General features: G+C 31.2%; 1 protein-coding gene across 1 annotated transcript in view; it reads left to right on the forward strand.

Moving 5' to 3' along the window:
• Window positions 1-13,003, forward strand: part of LOC143047961 (DNA topoisomerase 2-binding protein 1-A-like) — a 36,816-nt gene that overhangs the window by 9,616 nt on the left and 14,197 nt on the right. Inside the window, exons 9-23 of the mRNA XM_076221338.1 lie at window positions 2,017-2,082; window positions 2,370-2,534; window positions 3,199-3,434; window positions 3,840-3,913; window positions 4,698-4,787; window positions 5,146-5,268; window positions 5,818-5,957; window positions 6,261-6,362; window positions 7,012-7,119; window positions 7,336-7,445; window positions 10,003-10,115; window positions 10,544-10,603; window positions 11,364-11,492; window positions 11,774-12,293; window positions 12,801-12,926. Coding sequence (XP_076077453.1) covers window positions 2,017-2,082; window positions 2,370-2,534; window positions 3,199-3,434; window positions 3,840-3,913; window positions 4,698-4,787; window positions 5,146-5,268; window positions 5,818-5,957; window positions 6,261-6,362; window positions 7,012-7,119; window positions 7,336-7,445; window positions 10,003-10,115; window positions 10,544-10,603; window positions 11,364-11,492; window positions 11,774-12,293; window positions 12,801-12,926 — 2,162 coding nt within the window. The remainder of the gene's footprint in view (window positions 1-2,016; window positions 2,083-2,369; window positions 2,535-3,198; window positions 3,435-3,839; window positions 3,914-4,697; window positions 4,788-5,145; window positions 5,269-5,817; window positions 5,958-6,260; window positions 6,363-7,011; window positions 7,120-7,335; window positions 7,446-10,002; window positions 10,116-10,543; window positions 10,604-11,363; window positions 11,493-11,773; window positions 12,294-12,800; window positions 12,927-13,003) is intronic.

The raw sequence follows: 13,003 nt of genomic DNA on the forward strand, positions 1-13,003 counted from the left end.
TTGGTTTAAAGTATGTAAACTATTGTATGATGAATTTTGTAAAAGATTTTATGTCTGGAGATTTTCAGAAAAGGTATCAAAAGCTGTCTTCCTCATTTCTAAAGTGTGTTATGTGTTTCCTCTCCATTATTTTCACGTTTCTGGCCTCAGACCACAACTATTCTTCCCCTTTGCTACAATGCATTTTTTGTTTAAAGTCTAAGTAAATTTTAAAAATTTGAACCCCTTAACCCTTTCAACGCTACACAAAAAAATAGAACAATGGCTGCTGCTGCTGCATTTATTTTTGTGTTCATTCATTAGAACAGTATATTCCTTTTCAGACTGTTGTATCTTTTTTATTATAAGAGATACAGAGAAAGTTATTGCATGAAAAATGATCAGGAGAGTATGAACTGTAACGTTAGGCAGTTATTTCAGTAAAATTTTTATCAGGTTACCTGCATTTTCAGGTAATTAACAGGTAAAAGGTGTAATTTATTACATTTGTGTTGAATTTTGAATAAAAACTACTTTTAGTCTTCATCTATTTTGTTGTTTTATCTGCCATATAATAAAGAAAACACCAATTGCTTGATTCTGTAGTGTATTGCACCATACACAACGTGTTATGTTAACGTGGCACAAATCAGTGGCTCCGTCCTAAAAATTTTCAGTCAACCTCCGTTTTCCCCCCTTTTTCAACGTCTCATAATGATTGATCAAATCATATTTCCCATACGAATTAAATGTAATAAACACATTGAGATAACAAGAAACCTTTTATCTAATCCTGGTTGTCAGTTTTGCCATAGAAATGCTGAAATATTTCCATATTTACAGCTTCGTTTCCGATTTCCGTCATTTGCATTTGTCAAAATATTTGTTTTTTATTTTCCTTCAATTTTCCTTCTACTACATGATTTTACAATAAAAATTTCCGGGATTTCAAGCACAAATGAGACCTTGTATATTCTTGATTCATACAAGGAAAAATTAGAGAGGACCCGAATGAAAACCGAATGGTTTAAGAGTCCTGATGAAAAATCCATTGTCATCGCGGCATATGCCGCGAATAGCAGTGGCGGACGGCGTATATCATCATGGCATATGCCGTGTATAGCGTTGAAAAGGTTAAAACCTGAAATAAATGTAACTGCTTATATATAGACCATTATTATTTAAAAAAAATAAGCTATTAGGACAATCAATCTGCTTTTTCTTTTGAGAGCCCTATTAACATGCCAATGGTAGGATTTGAATCTTGAATAAATGACTCAGGCTAATTTCTACCCTGTCTACTTTCATTTTGACTAAATCACTACTTTCACTTTCAGCAATATATTTTTTCCACTTATTACAATATATATGCAACTGATATGACCCCTTCAAAAGTAAACATTTCTAAGAAAACAGTTAACAGAATATATAGGAAGCATTACTTACCCATATAATAATTGGGAACTATATTCCAAGACCACAAACAGAGAGAATAAATTGTGGTCTGAAGCCTTCTGTATACTATGAACATATGTATATTATAAATAAAGTGTATTTACTATTAACTATCAATTCCAAGTTTCTTCTCCATGGCGGTCACTGCAATAATCATATAGAGAGTCTCTATATAGTATAGTAGTATAATCATAGTATACATGTGGATAAACACGAAAATAATTGTCCTCTCTCCGAGTACTTATGAAAATCATACATGTCATATGCAAGTTTAAAACCAGAATTCTTATCTATGACTTAAAAGTCGGTCTAATGACAGAAACAATAACTGGACGCCTTTTTTTTTGTTTTTCTCCCAAGAAGAGAAGCGACACACAACATGAGGTCTTCTCGTTTAATAGTATAGATTTCTTTCAAATACTTTTGTCATATTTTCTTTCCGTCTTCAAATTCATTGAATGCCTTGTAAAAATACTAAAAACTGTACAGTTCAGTTGACTAATATAGACCGGATAACTATAGAAAATTAGATTACCTAGTTGTCAAACACAATTTTGCATTAGGTTGCTTGTACTTTTTCAGGTGGCAAATATACTGGTGAGATGAAGGTCAAGGAGTGTACTCATCTCATCATCAATAAACCTAAAGGTAAAATTATTTCACTACATAGCTTATAATTTGAATAAATACATTTTTAATTCAAATATTTTCATAAACCCACTACATGTATTAATTTGTTATACGATTTTGACTGTTAATGCTTCTATCCCTGGACTAACTTTATTTGGATATAAATTTAAACTCTGCATAAAATATCAATTGTCACTTGACTTTGCACAAACATTGAGCTTATTTTATGAATTATTATAGTTGATAAAAACTTTTCTCATTTAGATTTTTCTAAATTGATTATATTTTTATCTTTTTGCCTTCAGGTCAAAAGTATGAGTTTGCTAGGAAATGGAAGATGCACATTATCAAGTCTGAATGGTTGTATGATTCTGTAGAAAAAGGATACTGTCTTGATGAGAGTAAATATGGATTAGAAGGCAGAGATTCAGGGGTCAAGACATCTACACCAGAGAAGGGTAAAGCAAAAAGTGAGTTATTTAGTATTGAATAAGTGGAAATTGTCTGTTAGAGAAAAAAAGATTGTGGAGTATTTAAAAAGTACAACCAATACCAATTACCATATAGTCAGCTATACCAATTACCATATAGTCCGCTATACCTATTACCATATAGTCAGCTATACCAATTACCATATAGTCAGCTATACCAATTACCATATAGTAAGCTATACCAATTACCATATAGTCAGCTATACCAATTACCATATAGTCAGCTATACCAAATGTCAAACAATTCAAACAATAAAACCATAGGCTTGATTTATGACACAAAATCAAACACAAGAGAAAGAAACCAACAAAGTGTTTCAAAGTCATAACATTTGGGCAAAGAACATGTACTAGTAAGAAACATTTAGACAATCAGGAAATTACTTAAATATTTAAGCTATGAAATAATAGGCATCAACAAAAGCATTTTGTAACTTATCTCCCTTTGTCATATTACAGTGGAAAAAAAATAGTATTGTAATTAAAACTGCTTTTAAGATTTGCGAAGTGAATTTTAAGATTTGCATTTTTTTTCTTTTTTCATTTTTAATATACATGTATTATGCATGATACATGTGATATGAATACACTTTTTCTTGAAAATAATATGCAAGTTGGAAAACACATAATTTTCTATTTTCAGATAGAGTTTCCAGTATTGCCGACATCAGCAGCATTTCAAACATCTCCATGATAGGTAACTGCCAGGTAAATGAGACAGCTGCCATGACAAGAATGAATGATACAACTGCTACAACAAGATCTGACATGACTACTTTCAGTGAGACACAGGCTCAAAAGAATGATCATATTGAATCATCACTACAAACCATAGATCTATCTCGTCCACCTTCAGATCTATTCCTTGATGGTTGTAAGGTAGTTGATATATAAATTAAACTTCTTGTCAATTTTTTTTAAAAGAAAGCTTTACCAAACATCACCATTTCTCTTCATATAAAATAAAATGAGTGTTCAATTTTCATGCATTAAGATTGGACACATGATTCATGGTTTTGACAAATTCTACATTCAAAAATATTGGAAACTTCCATTTTAACAAGCAACACAGTGAATCTTAGTACTGTACCATCTTATAAGAATAAATTCACAGAAAGTATTATCAGTACTTGACATACCCTTTGCTATAAACCTACCAATGACAAAATGTAATTGTTAATTTCGTGAAAACAAATTCAATAGTAATCAAAGAATTGTCATTATATTTGATGGTGAACATATAGATAATATGTCATAACATGATATTCTGTTCTCTATTTTTAGATTTACTTGAGTGGTTTTTGTGGACAAGACCTTGAAAAAATGAAGAAAGTGATAAATGCTGGTGGTGCTACAAGGTGAGTATATAATACAGTTTGAGTTATGATACATAATCTCTATATTTTTATGACTTGTATGTAAATATGAATACAATTTTGTTATATTTATTTCATGGACACCAAGGAAGATTTATCAAAAAAACTTGATACGACTGTCATACAAGTGAGAGGTTTAGCTAGCTATAAAACCAGGTTCAATCCACCATTTTCTACATTTGAAAATGCCTGTACCAAGGAAGATTTATCAAAAAAACTTGATACAACTGTCATACAAGTGAGAGGTTTAGCTAGCTATAAAACCAGGTTCAATCCACCATTTTCTACATTTGAAAATGCCTGTACCAAGTCAGGAATATGACAGTTCTTGTGCATTCGTTTTTGATGCGTTTTGTTATTTGATTTTGCCATGTGATAATGGACTTTCCGAATTGATTTTCCTCTGAGTTCAGTATTTTCGTGATTTTACTTTTTCCTTATACTGAACAGCTTTGATGGGCTACTCTACATTTTTTACACAAAAGTAAAATTTCATGCTTTTTATGCAGAAAATGAGTACAACAAGCTTTAAGCATAGAAAATGAATAAATGAAAAGCTTTTAACACTGAAAACCACAAACTTTATTGAGTGTGTTGTTTGACAAAAAATAGATTGAATGTTGAAAAGAATCTATATATCAATACACAGTAACACACTAGGAAATGGTTGTGTGCTTTGGTATAATATTTATATCAATACTTATCTTTAATGTTATCAGTCTTTTTTTAATCATTTACATCTGTTTCCATTTCATGTTTATTTCAGACTAAACCAGTTAAATGAAGCTGTCACTCATGTCATACTGGGAGTAAGAATTGACAGAGATATTGAATTACTAACTTCAAACACTTTCAGGTAAATGTCTAAAAAATAGATAAATGTAAAAATCTTATTTTTGAATGATTTGTTTCATAGAGTGTATATCTGATTTTATTGTGTATAATGAGACATATTACTGTTAGTTCAAGTTAATCAGTCCCACTTTGGGTAACAAATAATATATTGATATCCTTATCCATCCAGCCCTAAATTTTAGGTATAAACAACAAGATAATATTCATTTCTCTATATTACATGTACTTTCAACTTCAATTTGCAAGAATTGGGCTTGGAACATGCTTTAGAAAAACAGTGGATCTCACATTTAAAATAAATTTCAGAGAAACTGAATTCAGGTGCAAAATTTATTGATCTTCACTTTGTATATTTATAGACCACAGGTTGTTTCCCCAGCCTGGCTAGCAGAATGTTACCGTAATGGTAGAACAGTGGATGAAGCACCATTCTCATGTCTAGATATACCTCAACCTGAATCAGAATCTCCAAAGTTAACAGTGCAAGTATTGAAGTTACCCTGTGTCATCAAAATTGTGTACTTAGTTTCCAAATATATGAAGATTATTCACTTTAATATCTGGTAAACTTTTTTACAGAATGCTCAGACATGTAGGTATCTGTCTACTGTTTAGCAGAAGGTTTCATCACAAACAACTTTTGCATATGATATGAACCTTTATATATAATAGAAGTCATACACTTCTTAAATGAAATCTAGAAGTTTTACATCTTAGATTTAATCTATACATATTTGACTTAATCAGGCATGAAGCAGTGCCACACCTTCTAAGATGATGCTGTTGAACTTTAACAGTTAATATTAGAATCAGGGGCTCTTTTTCCCAAAAAAAAACTCAAAAGTAAAAATACTAGCAAGTCATACTCATTTCAGTATTACTAACTATAAATTTAAGTCGGAAAATTTTTTTTGAAATTTTTTTTTTGTTAATAATGAGAAACTGGTGATGATATTTGTTTGTCGATCTGTAAAATCTGTCAGCAATTATAAATATTTGTTATGATTTTTATATAATAATTTTTTAATCAGCAAACAGAAGAAACTTGAAAGAAAAGAAAGTATCCAAAACAAAACATTAGAACCAGAAAATATAAAACCTGATGAGGATGATCATAAGGAAGAAGAAGAAATGGATATCATGTCACAGTATCTTATACAACCAAGGGAAGGTACGGTATAAATAAGCTCTTGATAAAATTACATATCATGGCTTTTTGACGTCAAATATGTTGATCTGGCCTTAATAGCTGTGACATGGACATATCACTGACATCATAATGAATAAACTGATGTTGATAATTTTGACCCTAATTTATAGATATCAGCAGTCGAATCGGTATGATTTTTATGAATATACAAGGGTTTCAGGTTAGGTTTGAATAAAGGCTGTAAGCATTGCTTCCCATCGTACACCATGATTTTATGTTGTGTTTTTTAATGTTCAAGATTAATTTTTAGATCTGACATTTTAGAAAATACACAAGATAAAACAATGAAAGATGAAGACAAACCTGCAACAATAGAACAAAAACCCGAAGAAACAGAGGCGGATGAAATGACTCAAAATCCTGATGGTAAGTTAGTATTGTTTGTCGTGTCATATTACTTAAAGTCAGTTATTGTGAAGTAGAATTTTTGCAGTAAGTTGTATTCCAGGTGACCCTGTTTTTCACAAAAGGCTGCAATATTTATATCTTAACAGCATGATTGTTCTGATAACATCTTTTTATCAATTATGTATGCACAGTTAACAGATGCCAGCATAACCACAGTACAATTGACAAAGCATTGAAACCAAGAGTTTTTGTGAAAACTGAGCATGTGCGAAAGCATAAAAAAACAAACCATGGATTAATTCTCAAAAATTGGAATTTTCTGTAGAATAAAGATTGTTTCAAAGACAAATTTTAAAAGGAAGTACAAAACACTACATTAATATGTCATATCACAAATATTTTCAACTCTGTATGGCTTCAGAGGGTTGCGGCTCAATGAAATCAGTCTCTTCCTTTAGAAGTATAGATGTAAATACTAATTAATGTACCTGATATACATGTATTCATTGGCACTCTTTCCTCATCTTCTTATTTCTAAGTTCTTATGAAGGTTAGAAATATCTTTTTTTATCCCTTTTCTATGTGACTGAAAAGTGCATGTGTATAAAAGTATTAAAAAAAAACATGTAATCAATGATTTACAAATATTTTTAATACATAATTTTAGGTGACAGCCAGATACAGAAAAAAGTGTTTACAGGGAAATCATTTATGTTTTTTGGATTTGAGGAAGAGCAGCATACTCCATTAACAGAATTTGTAAATGAAGAAGGAGGTTTGTCTTAATTTCGAATTCTTATACACTTTCTTATTTCAGAGGCAATTGTATGAGTGTTAAAAATTTTTTTTATATGAAACTATTATTATTGTTTTGGTCCTGTTTTTGATGTTATTTTACAGAAATTGTACATTTTGTTAATAATTAAGATAATTTCTTGCAGTAACTATTTAAAAATTTGAAATTGCAAGAACAATGATCTTAAATTTTCAGGAAAAGTTTATCAGGGGAACACTAGACTGGTACCAGATTATGGAGTTGTTCCTGTTGATGGATTTCCTGTGGACAAAACAGTTGGAGAAATAGCAACCAGTACTTGGCTGGTTTGTATTCAATGTTATGACTTATTTTTTATAAAGTTATAGGATTTTACAAAGGCAATGAAACAGATCTAAAGTGTGATAAGTGTTGGAAAGTAGGCAGTTGTTGAAGGAAAAAAGAAGTGATATGTCTGAGTTTTAGTTTTAACATATTTATTTATTGTGGATAAGGGAACAAGTTATTGCAACTTACTTTAATCTACAAGGGTGTCTTTAATGTGAAAGAGATATGGCTCTCTCTTAACACAGGTCAGCCTTTTATTGTCCCCTTCCAATGGACTATCATCGTTTCCTCAAGACCATACTGTCAAATGGTGTCAGAAATATTTATGCATATTTATGCATATTGATTTTAAAAGTTCAGTTTTTAACTAAGGAGTTTTATGCCCCATTTATGGACATTATTATACCCCCGCTTTAAAAAAGGGGGGGTATACTGTTTTACCTCTGTCTGTCCGTCCATCCGTCAGTCCGTCCATCAGTCCGTCAGTCCGTCAGTCCGTCCGTCAGTCAGTCCGTCCCATGAAACTTTCGTCACATTTTTCTCAGGAACTACACATCCACCCTTTCTGTAATTTGGTATCAACATTTATATATGTCAGCCATACCGTGTGATGCGTTTTCAGATTCATCACTTGACAACTTCCTGTTTACCGAACACTTGTCTGATTTTACACATGATAGCCAAGTTGAAAATTTTCGTCACATTTTTCTCAGGAACTACAATACAAGGATTTCTGAAACTTGGTTTCAGGATTTATATAAGTCAGCTATACCGTGTGATGCGTTTTCAGATTCATCACTCGACAACTTCCTGTTTACCGAACACTTGTATGATTTTACACATGATAGCCAAGTTGAAAATTTTCGTCACATTTTTCTCAGGAACTACAATACAAGGATTTCTGAAATTTGGTTTCAGGATTTATATAAGTCAGCTATACCGTGTGATGCGTTTTCAGATTCATCACTCGACAACTTCCTGTTTACCGAACACTTGTATGATTTTACACATGATAACCAAGTTAAAAATTTTCGTCACATTTTTCTCAGGAACTACAATACAAGGATTTCTGAAATTTGGTTTCAGGATTTTTATAAGTCAGCTATACCGTGTGATGCGTTTTCAGATTCATCACTCGACAACTTCCTGTTTACCAAACACTTGCATATTTTTACACTATTAATATTATCCACTTGCGGCGGGGGTATCATCAGTGAGCAGTAGCTCGCAGTTTCACTTGTGTTTTCTGATCTGTGTGTCTGATTTTTGATGAAGTTGAAATCCAATTAACTTGAAACTTATTAAACATGCTCCCTATGAAATGATCTTTGTAATTTTAATGCCAAATAAGAGATTATATCCCCTTTTCACCGTCCACTGAACATAGAAAATGATAGTGCGGATGGGGCATCTGTGTACTAGGGACACATTCTTCTGTTTTCATTCTTTTTGAAGTAAGGGGGAGACAACAACAAACATGACTGTATCTTTAATGTATATACTTATCACAGTCTTGTATATTTTATATACATGTTGTCTTGGTGTGAGAAATGTAGTTATGCTTGTGATATTTTAGACTGAATATTGAAAAATTATCACATCGAGAAATTGAATATTTATTTTGAAAAATATCAAAGAGATAAATCTTGATACTCAACTGAGCTGATCAAGCTTTAAAGCTGGAATAGTAGATTATTTGAACCTGAATATAGTCTTCGATGTAAAATTTCCAAATAATGAGGATTTATTTCAGAAAAATTTCTTCTTTAGACCATCTGTTTGTTTATTATAAGGTTGAGCCTGCATTATTAAAATTCTTGCTGTTTTGGCATTGCTCACTATCATTTTCACTTAGTTTTTCTCTTAATTTCATGAGTTGCTAGTTAGTAGTTGATGTGGTCTGATATACTATTATATTATGCACTATATTTGGTTATTAGTGTATCATTTTTATGCCCCACCTACGATAGTAGAGGGGCATTATGTTTTCTGGTCTGTGCCTCCGTTCGTCCGTCCGTCCGTCTGTGCCTCTGTTCGTCCGTCCGCTTCAGGTTAAAGTTTTTGAAGAAGTTGAAGTCCAATCAACTTGAAACTTAGTACACTTGTTCCCCATGATATGATCTTTCTAATTTTAATGCCAAATTATAGTTTTGACCCCAATTTCATGGTCCACTGAACATAGAAAATGATAGTGCGAAGTTCAGGTTAAAGTTTTTGGTCAAGGTAGTTTTTGATGAAGTTAAAGTTACATCAACTTGAAACTTAGTACACATGTTCCCTATGATATGATCTTTCTAATTTTAATTCCAAATTAAAGTTTTGACCCCAATTTCACGGTCCACTGAACATAGAAAATGATAGTGCGAGTGGGGCATTCATGTACTATGGACTCATTCTTGTTAAAAATATGTATTTTCTCATTTGGTAAAAAAGTGCAAATTAAAGATTTGTAAAATTCTAGATATTTTAATTTTGACTTTTGCTTTTCTTAAGCATTGAACTAATTATCTGTACTTGAAATGTACACATGAGCATTTATTTATTTATTTATTACAGCAAATGTGTGCAGAATCTGACACACTTTTAGCAGTTAGTAGTAATCCACTGTTTTCTCCAGTTGACATCAACATTGAAGACAATCCACTGGTGGACTGTATCCTTTCATTCAGGTGAGTCAGTAGGGATTGGAAAGTGATAAGGAATTATGTTGATCATTGGTTTATAAATTGAAATACATAAACAATCAACTTTCTATAGAAATATGAAGAGTTGCATAAAGTTTTTTACTGAATTTCAATGACCACTTTTCATGATGCTGTCAGGTTAAATTTTTATGTATTTTATAAATGAATTAAAATTCATTATTTGTGTATCATACAATATTCATTAACTTGGTGTCAACTGGTTGTTTTAACCAGATACAATATGTAGGTACCTGCAAAATGATTTTAAAAGTGTTTATACATTGGAGTCATGTGCAAAATGAATGGGTATTTATATATTATAACAAAACATGTATATGCTTTGTCTAAGAATTCCAGTCTTAGACAGAAGATATATACAACTGCAATAAATAGATATGTATATTGTGTTTCAGTGGTTGGTTTGGAACAGAAAAGGAATGTCTGATGCATATTGCCCAGTGTATAGGTGCTCAGTAAGTTATTATTATAGAGAAAACAAATTTTGCTTGAATGGGGTACTTAACACTACAGGAAGATCTCTATGTTAAAACAATCGCAACATTTTAATCACATTCTATTGTTAAGGAAATATTAAGCATCTCAATGATCAAAATTAGTGTTTGTCAAACATTATAAATCCAATTAAAAAAAAATCTGAGAAAGTGTGTAGTTCAAGTTTAGGGTTCATTTTATTCAAGGCGTTTGATACCTCCTTAAACTAACAACCGAACTCAAAAAGAATTATTTATTATTAACTAGGATAAGTGAAAAGCCATAATTGTTTTTATTGGATACAAATAATAACTTTCATCTCTACTGCTACAAATGTTGGGTATTAGAGATTAAGGTTTATCTTTTCCTATTGTCGCTTTATCAAATATAATTGAGTTGTTGTGCTTTACACATTACACAATTTTACCACCACAAAATTCAATTATAATTTAGACTCTTTAAAGCAGACAAGACCTTTCTGTGTGAATTCAAAATGTCTAGATAACACTAAGCTTGTTTTAAATTAATTCAATTTTTCTTTAAAAAAAAAATTATCTTCAGAACCAGCTGGTCAGTGTGTTGGTTTTGTTCAAAAGAAGGTTCATATTAACATCACATAAACATTTTCTTGTCCTTATATGCATATCATATTTCTAAGAGTATGTTAACCATCCCATATCAGTCATCATCAATGTATATAAAATATATATACTGTTAAGTGTAGTATTATTTTTCTTACAGGACGCAGGAATATTTTGTGAGAAATGCCAAAAAAGGACTTTTGCCCACAACCCATTTGATAACCAAGGAGGCCTCTGGTCAGAAGTACACTGCTGCCAAAAACTGGGGGATTCCAGCATTATCTAAAACGTATGTTCAACTTGTAAAACAACATGTATATGATAATAAACATTTATATATATTGAAAAGTAGGGCTTTGTAAGAGATTTTAAAATAATTTTTTTAAGGGATCATTTAGATGTACTTTTATCAAAATGTGATGTATCTTACAGCTAGTGACTTTTGTCAAGTTATCAGAAACATTTTATATTATAACTCATTCATTTATATTTGAGATATATTTCAATTATTTAATAGTTAACCTTTTGTAAATCTAGAAGCTTGTACTTATCTTCATTTGAATATTTCAGGTGGATTTTAGCATGTGCCAAATCTGGAAAACCAGAGCCTTTAGAAAAGTATCTCATTGATAACCAAGAAAATGTTATGGAAGAGAATGAATCACAACTTAGTAAAACTGCTACAACTGCAGTTTTAAATGATAGAAATGAATCTCTTAAACAAAATATCTCAATGAAGGGAGATAACAAAGCCATAAAAGTTGACAATTATGAACAAAGGGACCAAGCAAATAGTTCAAAGCGTGATTCTACAGCAAATTCTAAGCATAAGGACATGTCAAAACATGGAAGTGGTAATCTTTCTGTTGGCATGGAAACAATGGAGGCCATGGAAGGTTTTAATTCTGAGATGACAATAGACAGTGCAGTGCCTGCCGATAAGAGCAAAGAGAATATTAGAGATGAAGAAAATTTAGATACCACCTCAACAAATAATCCTAAACCTTTTCAAGAAAGTCAGAAAGAAAATGTTCATCAGAAAAAAGAACCTATTCCTGTTCAACCAAAAGTTGTAAATCAAAGAGTAAAGGTATATATTATAGAATATTTAAAGATAATATACAATTAAATACAGTCAGAGATCACAAGAGTTTCACACTTTGAAAATTACACTATATATTTCCTATAAAAATATTCTGAAGTGTTTGATTTAAAAGAAATTATCTATGCAGGTAAATATACTTTGTGATGCATTTCAGGTACTGTTTTTTATTTATGCTAATTTGATATAAGAAGATGATGTCTTATTTCAAATAAAACAACTTTCCACGAGAGACCAAAAGACACAAAAGTTAGTTAATAACTAGAGGTCACTAAATGAGCTTAAACAATGAGCAAAACATGTACCATACACCAACCTATCAAAAAGTCCTGAAAGGACATAAGTGAAACAATCCAAATAAGAAAACTAAATGCCTGACAACATCAATAAACTTAAAACTGACCAAGTTTGCCAAACACATGTTTTATTCTATTAGCAAACAAAAAAAATGTGAAAAAATAGGTATACTATATATATGTTTTCTTTATATTTCAGGCGTTACAAAATGATGATTTTGAGACAACTCCAAAGAACTCTTCCAAAAGAGCCAGCGTCAGTTCTCCCTCACCAGGAAGATTCCTGGATCCCACAAAAGAATTCAGACCAAAATGGGATCTTACAGTAAATGCTTATATTTTTATCATTCCACATTTTTTCTGTCATTATACATCAATTTGTGTATTCAAGATGTTATAAAT

The sequence above is a fragment of the Mytilus galloprovincialis genome, chromosome 10, assembly GCF_965363235.1.
Source record: "Mytilus galloprovincialis chromosome 10, xbMytGall1.hap1.1, whole genome shotgun sequence".
NCBI classification, from domain to species: Eukaryota; Metazoa; Mollusca; class Bivalvia; order Mytilida; family Mytilidae; genus Mytilus; species Mytilus galloprovincialis.